The 12,565-nt window shown below is 47.0% G+C and overlaps 1 protein-coding gene across 2 annotated transcripts in view; it reads left to right on the top strand.

Annotated features, from left to right (window-relative positions):
• LOC105903354 (SPARC (osteonectin), cwcv and kazal like domains proteoglycan 2) overlaps window positions 1-12,565 on the top strand; it is a 32,794-nt gene that overhangs the window by 7,313 nt on the left and 12,916 nt on the right. Inside the window, exons 2-4 of one of the 2 annotated variants that reach the window (XM_012831090.3) lie at window positions 7,071-7,079; window positions 7,602-7,647; window positions 12,238-12,352. In XM_012831090.3, coding sequence (XP_012686544.2) covers window positions 7,071-7,079; window positions 7,602-7,647; window positions 12,238-12,352 — 170 coding nt within the window. The remainder of the gene's footprint in view (window positions 1-7,070; window positions 7,080-7,601; window positions 7,648-12,237; window positions 12,353-12,565) is intronic. The other variant, XM_031560921.2, reaches the window with a different exon arrangement.

Below are 12,565 nucleotides of genomic sequence, written 5' to 3'. Positions count from 1 at the left end.
CTCCTCCTTCTCCTCTTCCTCCTCCTCCTCATCCTCCTCTCTCCTTCTCCTCTCTCCTCCTACTCTCTCCTCCTCCTCCTCCTCATCCTTCTCCTCCTCCTCTTCCTCCTTCTCCTCCTCCACCTTCTCCTCCTCCTCTTCCTCCTCCTCCTCCACCTTCTCCTCCTCCTCCTCCTCCCCTTCCTCCTTCTCCTCCTCCTTCTCCTCCTCCTCCTCTTCCTTCTCCTCCTCTTCCTCCTCCTCCTCCTCCTTCTCCTCCTCCTCCTTCTCCTCCTCTTCCAAAGCTGCTGTTTGCTCAAGGCCGCACGTGCAGAAGCCTCAGCCTGTACAGTGTTTTACAAGAGCTGTGCTGATGCAGGATCTGCTGATGGCGTGCTCTGCACAGTTACGTCTTGTTTGGTTGATAGTGGAGAACTTAATTTAAAATTAAAGAGCTGAGCGAATTGCCTCGGTTCTCGCTAATGGATGTGTGTGTGTGTGTGTGAGTGTGTGTGTGTGTGAGTGGGGGTGTTTTTTTGTGCTGCCGTTGTGAGATGGGTGTGCAGAATCTGACATGTCCTCTTAATTTAAGACAAAGGTGGTACACTAGGCTGCAAACCTCAGTGTGTGTGTGTGTTTTGTGTGTGTGTGTGTGTGGGTGTGTGTGTGTGTGTGTTTGTGTGTGTGGGTGTGTGTGTGTGTGTGTGAGAGAGTGTTCACTCGTGTATGTATATGAGTATGCTGTGGAAAGAAATGTACAAGTGAACGTATGGGCCTTACATGGGTGCACAACTGCATTTTGCAATGTTTGTCCACAAGCTGCTTGTAGCTTGTTAGGTGTGTGTGTGTGTGTGTGTGTGTGTGTGTGTGTGTGTGTGTGTGTGTGTGTGTGTGTGTGTGTGTGTGTGTGTGTGTGTGTGTGTGTGTGTGTGTGTGTGTGTGTGTGTGTGTGTGTGTGTGTGTGTGTGTGTGTGTGTGTGTGTGTGTGTGTGTGTGCGCGCGCGCGCGTGTGTGTGTGTGTCTGGTCATGTGTATTTGTCTGTGTGTGAGCCGCTCCGTAATTTGCCTGAGCAGGAGCTATAAGGCACTAAGTCATATTGGAATGACCTTAATCAGCCGTACAGCACGGTGTGAGCGGGCGACGCAGTAGAGTGCTTAATGGCTTTTTCCTCAGTTGAAAGAGCATGCTCATTTGCGGCTCATACACCTCCTCTAAGAGGCATGGAAAGCATCTTTGTATTGTCTGTTATTTTAATATCCTCAAGCCTATCATGAACTGGGGAGACACACAGAGAGAGAGAGAGAGAGAGAGAGAGAGAGAGAGAGAGAGAGAGAGAGGAGGGGGACTAGGGAAAAAAGCATGAAAGGATTAATACCCAAAAAAACAACAGAGCGTTGGCACGCTGGATAGGGAGAGGCAGGGAGTGAAATTCAATAAGCCAGTCAGGGAAATGCTCCTCTTTGGACTTGCTTCCGCGAGACTGCTGTCCCAGTGGTGGGCCATTTCATTTTTTAAATCAGTGGTTATCACAGTGACACTAATTGCTCGGTAGCTGGGATTAAATTGTAATTTTTTTTTAAATGTCTATTTATACCCACCGCTTCTCATTTCCCCCAATGGCTGCAGTGGAGTCGTCGCAGTATTGGTATGAACTTTTGTGGAGATATTTTTGTTAGTATTTAGTCTAGATAAACAACCAAAACTTTGGATGTGTAAAGAATTTGCCTCAAATCTCAAAATGGGAGAAAAGTGAGTCGTGTTAAAACTTTCTTGTTACGCTTCCGCTGAGAGCTTACATCAGCAGTGTCGTGACGAGTCACCCCCGCGTCGCTGTCTTTCAAACAATCTCAACCAAAAAAAAGAAAACGTTCCTTTTCATCTGCCTCCTCGTCTCTTGTTCCATCAACATCTCGCCAGCCATTACCACACCGGGAGTGTTCAATTACTCAGAACCGGCAGATCAGAGGAGAACCGAAGCCGCCCGCCCGCCATAGAACGTCTTGGGTGTCACATCAGTAGATATTGGTTGTCAGAGGAATATTTTGACCTTCCTTGTAAAACTGTAAGAGAGAGGGACAAGATCTGGAAAGATTATATGCACTGTCATGCCAGCCTCTCGCAGCTCTTGAGGGCACTTGCATCATAAATCTGCCTTGACATGCACGCCTGAGCAAGAGGAAACAACGGTAAACATTTGCCGGCGGATACAGAATGCGCCATAAGAATCGGGTTCCCCGTGCCCGTCACATGAATTTACCTTGGAAGGGAAGAGAGGAGCCTTTGGCTGGTGACTCTGCGACTGCATTGCATCAACTTCGCCTCCTTCAGGCTCGCAGATACGCCACAATCAGGCAGAGATGACAACTCGTTTTTAAGTCTAGGTTGTTGTGAACCCCACCCCACCGGTGAGACACATTTACATTTACATTTAGTCATTTAGCAGACGCTTTAATCCAAAGCGACTTACATATGTGCGACTTACAATGTATACACATTTTACATTTTACACTGATGGCACACTGCACATCAGGAGCAATTAGAGGTTCAGTGTCTTGCTCAAGGACGCTTCGACAGGGAATCGAACTAGCAACCTTCTGATTACTAAACGACTTCTCTACCTCCTGTACCACTGTCGCCCGACACTTGGACAGACATGCACCTGCTGTACAGTATGGAAGCCTCAAGACAGATAAGAATCAAGACAAAAAGTCATCATTTTAAAGCAAGAATGACCAGTATATTATGGTGTTTGGGCTCGTCCCTTATGCCATTCCCAGTTTCATTGAGGACTGCGATCATAACAGCACGTCCTAAACCACTGAAGCTGTTAAATGTGCTCTTTAGCTTTACTTGAATAAATGATACCTAAAAGTGCAGGTGGTCCCCTCTCCAGCGACACACGCAACACCCACTCCTCTCAAGACTCTGTGATTCTCTGGGCGACGCCGCATGAGCTCCGCTCCATCTCCGAACAGAAAATGCCACATTTCACAACCCTGAATTTGCAGCGCTGGATATAGGCCGAGTGTCTCTTCTATTTCTTTTCCCTCTCCCCTCCCCTTTACTTGCTCTGAAGGGCTCTAATGCATTTCCAAGTGGCTCGAAACTGCAGTGGGGCCCGTACCATTTGTGTCTCTCTCGCTATCTCAACCCTTTTTCTCTCTCTTTCTCAGCCTCTCTCCGTTCATGAGCGACAGGGTGCTTAAAAAAAAAAAAAACATGAGAGAGCCCTCTGTGCTCTGAAGAGGCACTCTCTGGCCACCATCCTTTCAGGCCACAGCATGGCGCCCACAGTGGCCTGCCGTAATATCAGAATGAAAACGGGCCGTGGCGGCTTCCCTGTGGCTCTCTGTGTGAGTCACCCCCCCCCCCCCCCCCCCCACCCCACCCCTGACCCCCCTGCCCCCTCAGAGGCAGAGCCAGAGCAGTCTGCAGGGACAGGTGGTGTTTCTCCACAATCTTCCCTGTGGGAGCACTTGCGCAATCGATGCAGGGACTGGCCACCAGGTTGGCCTGACCCGTTTGAAGCGGCATTACGGGCCACTCCTGCGCCGCTGTCGCTGCACAAATGCGATGGAGATGTGTTGGGGGGAAAAGCCTATTTCAGTCAGAAATGATCCCCAACTTCAGAGAGAGAGAGTGAGAGAAGAACGAGGACGAGAGGTAGGAGGTAGGAGTACAATCTTACCATAATTTCGGGCCGCAAGAGTTGGAAACAATTTGTTGAGTGCTGCCTTTCGCCAAGCCTGGTTTCATTAGCGATGTGCCGGGGTCCTCAGTCTATCAATCAATTCAAATGGACCCAATCACCGAAGGAGCGAGTAGGGATAGGAACGAAATGAGGCCACAGGAAGCGAAAACAAGATGGAAAAGTCGCGACTGGCATTTAAGATCCGCGTGTAGCCGTGGGGTTATTCATCACGAATCACTGATGAAGAACATTTGTAAAATGTTCACTTGACTTGACGCTTGCGCACTCTACTTTCTGATTGAGGATGTTCATGTATATATTGTGTGTGTGTGTGTGTGTGTGTGTGTGTGTGTGTGTGTGTGTGTGTGTGTGTGTGTGTGTGTGTGTGTGTGTGTGTGTGTGTGTGTGTGTGTGTGTGTGTGTGTGTGTGTGTGTGTGTGTGTGTGTGTGTGTGTGTGTGTGAGTGAGTGAGTGTATTTAGGGCTATCAAGCTCGCATGGCCAGCTATTGTGATCTACAGTGAAAACTAATTACACAGTGATTGCCTCTCTTATTGTTTGAGTATTGTTTGAGCACAAGCAAAGAAGCACAGTATCTGTGAAGCACTGGGCTCACCAATGCACCCAGTGCAACTGGAACAACTGTACTGCCGCCACGCTAAGTGACTGAGCCCCCTGTATTCTCCAATGCAGCATGAAATTGGATATTGAGTATGCCATATGTTGATCTCTAGTAGAAACTCAAATCAGAGCTTCTCTTTCTTTCTCTCTGTTTCTTTTATGCGCAAACTCTCTCTCGCACACGCACACGCACACGCACACGCACACGCACACGCACACGCACACGCACACGCACACACACACACACACACACGCACATACACACACACACACACACACACACACACACCACACACACACACACACTCGTTCAGATGATGTAAGGTTGTGAATAGAGGGGGTGGCAGGGCCGGGTGACAACATATGCCAGCGACAGGAAGCTCAAGGGAATGATTGAGTGAATCATGGCAGCTCTGTTAGGTTGGTCTCCGACCCCGTGCCAGACGCAACCCCCACTCTCGCCCGCCTCCTTGCCACCTCTCCATCCCCTCCAGGGCCTCTGGGAGAGGGGCGAGGGCCGCCGGGAGTGAGGCTCCGGCATCTGGGTAGTCAAGCTCCATTAGGCGCAGGGCTCACTGCCACGCCAGCTGCATTACCGAGCTGTCGACAAACGCCAGGCGAGGTGCCGCGTGTGACACGCATCCCAAAACACCGGGGACCTTTGCTGCTGAGTGTATTTCTCTGTGTGTGTGTGTGTGTGTGTGTGTGTGTGTGTGTGTGTGTGCGTGTGTGCGTGTGTGTGTGTGTGTGTGTGTGTGTTTGTGTTCCCCCCTCTTTCTGTGTGTATTTGTGTGAGTATGTGTGTGTGTTTGTGAGTGAAACACAGAGAAAGAGAGAGAAAGCAAGAGAGATGTTTTCTAGTACTGGCTGTTATAGCTCTTTTCTCTCTCTCTCTCTCTCTCGCTCGCTCTCTTTCTGTTCGCCGGTTAAGTTCAATGATGGCTGAAACAGGGTAACACAAGGTGATGGTGTTTGACTGAGAAAGAGTAGTGTTTGCGTGCAAACCTTGTGACAAGATTTGAATTCTGTTTGGCACCCAAAGGCCTGGTGTCCTTGGGCTGGTATACAAGCCTGTAAACAAGATGAACTCTGGCATCTGTTTCACTTTACTGGCTCAGTCTTTCAGACGCAATCCACACTCCCATAGAAATCAGATCAAATCAGATATTTCACAAATCGCAGTTAAAAGAAGAGGTGTCAGAAAGACTAATATTTTTAGGATGTCTTGTTGGAGGGTTCGCCCACACCTAGAATGTGTAAAAAAAAACAGAGGACATGCAGGCTGGTTAATATTCAAAACGTGAAGCCCAGACAAATAACCGTTGATTACGGCTTGCTGGAGAGTATTTTCAGGTCACTGGTAGAGGTCATTTTAAAGTGCGTGTTCCGTTTGACCCCTTTGAATATTTCACATTTAAGCGGGAGATGAGACGATGCCCTTTCACTCTTTGTCCAGACACAAAAGCCTCTCTGTTCTGACGCCGTGGTGACATTTTTGCCTCTCAAAACATTAACATTTAAAAGTCATTCAGATCTGGTAAGTTGAACAATTGGGAGTATAAATGCCACGTTTCTCACTAGGGCGGAGGGGAAATTCTTCGTCCAATCACCTGCATCAGAACCATCCTTCATCTCGAAGGCCACTGAAACAGATCAAGTGGGGGGGGGGGGAGCAGCTTTGAATCCCCCATCTTAGATATTTTCTTTCAGTGATTTCTGGTTCACGTGTCGTATTGCAAAACTCATCAAAGTATGTTTTTGAGTCTGCTTGTGAGAGCACTAAATTTTATAGTGGTGTATTTTACACAAGGCACTTTCCCTCCTCAATAGGCAGGTATTTGCATCTAGAACAGACTTTGATGTATCGCTATCGAGTACTGAAGGGACCAAATAGGGCTGTATTTTCTCCTAATCTATGAGGCCTTTGAACAATAAAACAAACACTGTTGGTATTGAAATTTAAATGACCCTGGAAGCAATCCAAAGCAGAGCACGAGGCCTGAATGTGAGAACAGAAGCGGAAGTGTTATGGGGCTGGCCTGCTGCATTTCACCCTAATGGTTGAGTGCTCCGCAAAGTCAACCATATCCTTAGGCAGTTAACGCTATATACCACACAGCCATTGGATTTCATGCTATTCTATATGTAACTCTATATCTAAAGACTATAGACCGTAGTCATGATAGCAATGTTGGGTTAGATACCCTTTTATGATGTGTGTGTGTATTTGTGCATGTGTGCATGTGTCTCGGGGTAAGCTTTTAACCAACTTTTCATGTCCCTGTTAAAAAACAGTGCTTGTAATGTGAAGCTAATGACTCCAGCATCTTGGGAAAATGCACGCGTAGCGTGCTGAAGTATGCGCATTTACTGCTCTTTGAGCAGAGGCATATAAATCTGCCTTTTCCATCTAAATCAGTCTTTGACAGTAAAGCAAATTAAAAGTCCATTATGGCACAGAGTAAGACCTCCAGCCAGAGATGTCTGACTGCTGACTCCTGACTGCTACCATCACATGTGTTCCCTGTCATCTTGTCCTGCCCACAGGGAATAAGGCCCTCAGGGATTTTAATGTGAAGTCTTTCAGAAGGGGGAGAACAGGGCTGCATGCCATGACACCACTAAGATGCAACTGTTTAACATGCAAGGAAATGCGCTGTCGGCTCTTTGAAGTGTCTTTTTCCCCCCTCCTAACAGTCTTTTCTCTCTCTCTCTCTCTCTCTCTCTCTCTCTCTCTCTCTCTCTCTGCCTCCCTCTCTTTTCACCTGTCATGACTCAGGAAGTGGAGGTTAGTCACTCTTTCTAAATCTGCCCTGTGCACTGATGCTGTGCTTGTGATCTTCTTCTCAAAGCTGAGGAGAGTGGACGCCCTGGAGGGCTCCGGGGATCACACATTACCCTGCCCATCTTAATCAGGACAGGGCTGTCTTCTTTAAAAGGGGAACCAGACCAGTACTTCTCTCACCTCACCTCTCGACCTAAACTAGCAATGCTTTTTGAAGATTAACGGGAGAGTTATGTCTCCCTATCGCTTCGCCTGAGAGTCCACGTTGCCGTGGTGACGCCAGAGATGATCTGCATTGTCTTTGCGTTCCATGTGTAGTCTCCCTGCATTGCCTGCTTGGTTACAATGACATGAACTGTAATATTTTGTTTCCTATTTTGCATGTAAGTGTAAATACAAGAAATCCTCATTGTGTATGAATTGGGCATTTGTTTCTTATTAGTAATAGTAGGTGGTGTGTTGTGGAGTAGCTGGTTATCTTAAATGATCGCTCATCTATTGTTATTCTTTCCATACTCTTTCTAGGATGACTACATTCGGACAGTGGAGGACCACCAAGGCTCTGAGGAAAGTAAGTCCCTAAAGAGCCACATTCACCTGTGCCGTATTGGGCTGTCTTTTGTACACCCCTTTGCAGTGAAGTGTGCAAGATTCAACTGTATAATACAACAGCCCCAGGAACACACTCGCTATTGGAGTGATTTGCTCTGAGGTGCTATTCTGACAAGTTCTCCACAATGTACAGTGACTGCCAAACCTGGTGACACGCTAGGCCCTGCCAGCCAGTCTCATCTTTATGCATTAGCTCCCCAGACCTCATATCCTTGGGACACCTTGAGTCTGGTTCTAAGTGCTTTCTCCCATTTAATTGTGCAGCACAAAAAGATGAGGTCATCCGTACCTTTAACTGTCAGATCTGGATGATTAAGTGAAGTTGCACTTTGGTGTAGTCCATTACTGAAAATACCAAGATGGAGCTTTCGTGTAATTGGCTCTGTGGAGGTCCCGCGGGGGCGTCATCAGCGGCGTGTTTGGCCCAAAGATGATTCAAAGGAGAAAAAAAAAAGACCGTGTGATTTGCAGGTGACATATGTTTCCACTGTAATTGGTGAAGAATTACAAAAATGTCTCTCTGTCTCTGTCCTCTGGCTGATTTTCCACAATCCCCGTGACTTTGCTTCTTTTTGAAGTTCTCATTGCTCCCCCTATTCATTTTGGCCGTGTAACAAAGCCATAACTCCTAAAAATGAAGAAGTCACCTGTTGGCGTGTATGGCGCTCTCGGCTCTTATCCAGTGTTCCCTGGCATGGGGTTGATGTCTTTGCGACTTGTGTGCCCAACCCCCCAGTTCCACATGAAAGAGCTGTGGGACGTTCTTAGGAAAAGGGAAGATGAGAGCTGGATCAGTCTGGGAAGTGCACAGCACATCTCGTCTGTTCCCAGATTAGTGGGAATAGCTCATACGTGTATAAGAGATCCATCCGTGCTGACAAGTTTTCATTTTGAATGCCGTTGGTTCAATCCCCAATGCGACCAGTCATGGAAGCCTAATAGACTTGCTCTCACATCAGTGTAGTTTTTAATCTTGAGGAAAAAAAAATAATAATTGCGATTTTGGCAACATGAGAAGATTTCGCTGTCAGTTCCTGTGACATGCCCTGGGGTGTGTTTGAGTCATCACATTATCAGGGTACTGCCTTGGATTTGCCCGCAGCTGGATTACTCTATAAATTAATATGGATAGGGCCCTTTACTCTTTTCTTCTTTCTTTCTTTCATTCCATCTTTTTTATCTTTCCCATTTCTGACTACTTCTTAGCAGTCTGTCTCTCTGAAATGACTCTAATGCCCATTCAAATGTTAAGAGAGCTGGAGCTCAGGGCAAATAGTCCTGCAGACAAAGTGCTTCAAACTGACATGCCCTGCTGTTGTTTTAATGTGAGGACCAGTAATATTGTCCTCTGTTCATCGCCTCTGCCTCTGGCACTCCTACTAGGCTAGCCTAGGCACTCAGTTTGACAGCTGTCACTTGAGCAGTCGTTCTGGAGGGTTGTTTCATGATGTCTGTGTGAGTTTGCATGGCTTTCATGTAGTGCTTGATGCTATATTATACTAGCGGTGATTATATGTAAGTGGGTGTGTTGAAATGTTTTTTTTTGGATGTTGCTGCTGTTTTTGAAGTTATGCCATTTGTTTAGCCCCTTCCCTTACTTCTTCAGGGGGCTTATTCTTTTGCCAGGCCACCATTGTAAATAAGAAGTTGTTCTTAATGGCTTGCCTGGTTTAATAAAGGGCAAATAAATGAAGGTTCAGCTGGTAACCTGGCACACCTTCAGAGTCAGGTATGGGAAAGAGCTTAGTGGGCTGAAATGTCCTGAAACGTAGCCGTGTTGGGCCCAATCACGTTAGGAGCGGATTCGCAGTGACTTACCACTAGGCCACCACATCTTCACTCTGTGTCAGGTCCCCACAGGAGCACCGAAAGTTCCTTGGGAGCCCGTCTGTGAAATCCTTTGATTTCGACTCAGTAAACATCGCCCGAGAGATCCTCTGGCGGGTTCCAGCAAAGTCTTTGCAGCTCTGTTGACATAATTACCGCAGGATTTGAAGTTCTGATAGGTCTTAGTTCCTACCCCGGGCAATGAGATGCGCTGAACAACAGTGTGTAAACAACTTCTGAATGAGTTAGCCACGGAGAAAAAAAACACATTCTGGCAGCAGCTCCACATTCAAATTCAAATTCAATTTCAGTGTGTTGGCTTTTGAAATAGGATGCAGGAGGATGAAGAGATATGAAAGGTTAATTTCGTATTTGAAACCAGGCAGACGAACAGCCCTTGTTCTATAGAGCAACCTGAGGGGGCCGAAGAGATTCAGCAAGGACAGCATAAATATGTGAGGAGAGAGGAGCGAGCTGCAAATCAGAGCCGTGACGGCGTTTCTATGGAAACGTCAGCCTCTCCTCAAGATAAGCCTTTAAGCGCATGGGGGAAAGTAAAACGATGAGGGAGAGTAAAATACAAAATCAATTTTCTGTCGCTCAATAAAAGTCACGGAGTAGGCAGCGCCATCGAGCGGATGACCATCTGGTGAAATCACAACGGTTATTCGCTCTGTGGAACCTCCGAGTGATTACTATCCCATAAGGATGAAATGTACCCCCTCAGTCGCAATTACCGTCTTTTAAAGTTGATGTTTAAAAAAAAACCATCAAGGCGATAGATATATTTTCGTCTCTGGTGATTGAAGTGAAACAAGTGTCTTTTTTACCAGCAGGCTGCAGAACACTGTGTACAGGGTGTTATATGCTGTGCTGGGAAAAGATCTGAATTCATTCAAATATACTGTGTTCATACAAAATGGCCGCCAAGTAGGTCTACAGTGTAGAATAGATCTTCAACCACTCTGATGCCTGTTCCAGCCCAGAAACAAATCATACCATTTATTTTGCTACGCCACAGATAGGCCTTATGCTAGTCAGATTTCGGCACAGCTCAGTGGACATGTCGATGGAGTCACGCCTACAGTGGGCAAACACACAGGACTCGGGGTGAAGCTGGCAGGGAATATATAGGCCCAGCGCTATAGTAATACAGTATGCCTTTGGTTCACAAGGCTAATGGAAAAAAAATCACACAGGCTCTTATTGACTGCATTTCCCAGACATGGTGGAGCTATGGGCAGGGTCGAAGGTCACGCCTCCAGAGGCCATATTTCTCGTGCTCTCTGAAGCTGGATTGATAGTGTGTTCATCTCCTAAGGCACAGTTAACTGGTGCAGAAGTAAGTTAAAGGGGTATCAAAAGTACTGTAGTTATTTTGGCCTTCATCATTGCAACAAGCAAGCCTGTGCTGAACTACAAACCCTCAGGGGGGAGGGGGGGGGGGGGGGGGGGGGGGGGGGGGGGGGGGGCAGCAGAGGCAGAGTGTGTGATTGAACAGACAACAAAAAATGGCCAGTCAATTCCATCAAAAGGTGTGTGTGTGTTGCTGGCATACATCAGAGATGAGAGAGAGAGAGAGAGAGAGAGAGAGAGAGAGAGACAGATATGGAGACTGCAGCTCTCTATATGAAGGCCTGCAACACAGATGATTAAAAGCAGAGCCTTTATTCCCCCATCCCTACCCCCCCCCCCCCCCTCTCTCTCGTGCATACAAAAACACACACACACACACACACACACACACACACACACACACACACACACACACACACACACACACACACACACACACACACATACACACACACACATACACTCACAGCCCCCACTTTCTCTCTTGTCACCATCAAGCTCGCCATTCTAATAGTCCTTCACAGCTTGATTGACAGGAGGCTGTTTGATAATAGGGGACCCGTTCTCCATGAAATATCCCAGAGTCCTTCAGACCTCCTCTGTGCTCGAGGATGACTTGATTTGGCACCTCTGTTATAGTGACAGAAAAAAAGACAACAAACCAGCTCGCAAAAAAAGACACAAAATAGCAAAACAACTTCCCTTTTTTGGGCGGTGGGGTAAAATGATTACATTTGCTGCCTCCGCCTGCAATAGGGGAATGAATCATCATCTCCTCGGAGTGCACGGCCAGGCTTGAGGGTATTTGTTTTGTGAGTCGTTTTCAAGTTGTCTCCATCAAACGTTGTTTTTTTCCGCTTCTTTCTGAAAAACAGATGGCATTATTTCCTCAGACCCATAAAGGGTTGCCAGCGTTGCCCAGCGTTGGCATCCGATGTTATTCTCCATTTCCTCCAGTGCCCTGCTGAATTATTCATACCCGATCGGAGGCAGCGCAGATAAAAACCGAGGATTTCTGATAGCTGCCTTTTATTCAGCTGCCTCCAAAGAGCCCAAAGTCTTACTTTGTTCAGTAATGTTCTCATTATTATTTTTTAATACGGGACTAAAATATATATTTTTTTTTTGCCACAGCCCTCTATAGGGAATTGGGGTGCATCTGAGGACACTGTGCAGTAGTTCAAATGACTCTTCTTGGTTGCATGTCTTCACCGTCATGCAAATACAATCAATGTATGATGTGTTCACAAGACAATGCTTTGAAGGGAGTGAGACTGAATGAAAAAGACAGCACCCCCATAGATATCCCTCACCAACTGTCATTGTGATGCTTAAGTCTTTGTTTCCTGTGTCTTTGCTTGCGTAGGTTTGGACACCACCAAGGACCCCTGTCAGAAAGTGAAGTGCAGCCGCAACAAGGTGTGCGTTGCCCAGGGCTACCAGCGCGCCATGTGCATCAACCGCAAGAAAATGGAGCACCGGTGAGTGCTCAGTGCAATGGAGAGAGAGAGAGAGAGAGAGAGAGAGAGATAGATAGATAGATAGAGGGAGAGAGAGAGAGAGAGAGAAAGAGAGAGAGTGTGTGTGTGGGCTGTAGAAGAGAGAATAAAGAACACAGGCAGTGTGTATTATGCTGGCTTGTAGCTTTATAAGACCAAGTGTTCAGTGTTTGGGGCTGAGCGGTCATTTTTAGG

This window comes from Clupea harengus, chromosome 23 (assembly GCF_900700415.2).
Source record: "Clupea harengus chromosome 23, Ch_v2.0.2, whole genome shotgun sequence".
Classification (NCBI taxonomy): domain Eukaryota; kingdom Metazoa; phylum Chordata; class Actinopteri; order Clupeiformes; family Clupeidae; genus Clupea; species Clupea harengus.
Note: the sequence above shows the minus strand (reverse complement) of the source record. Positions and strands in the feature narration are given on the sequence as shown.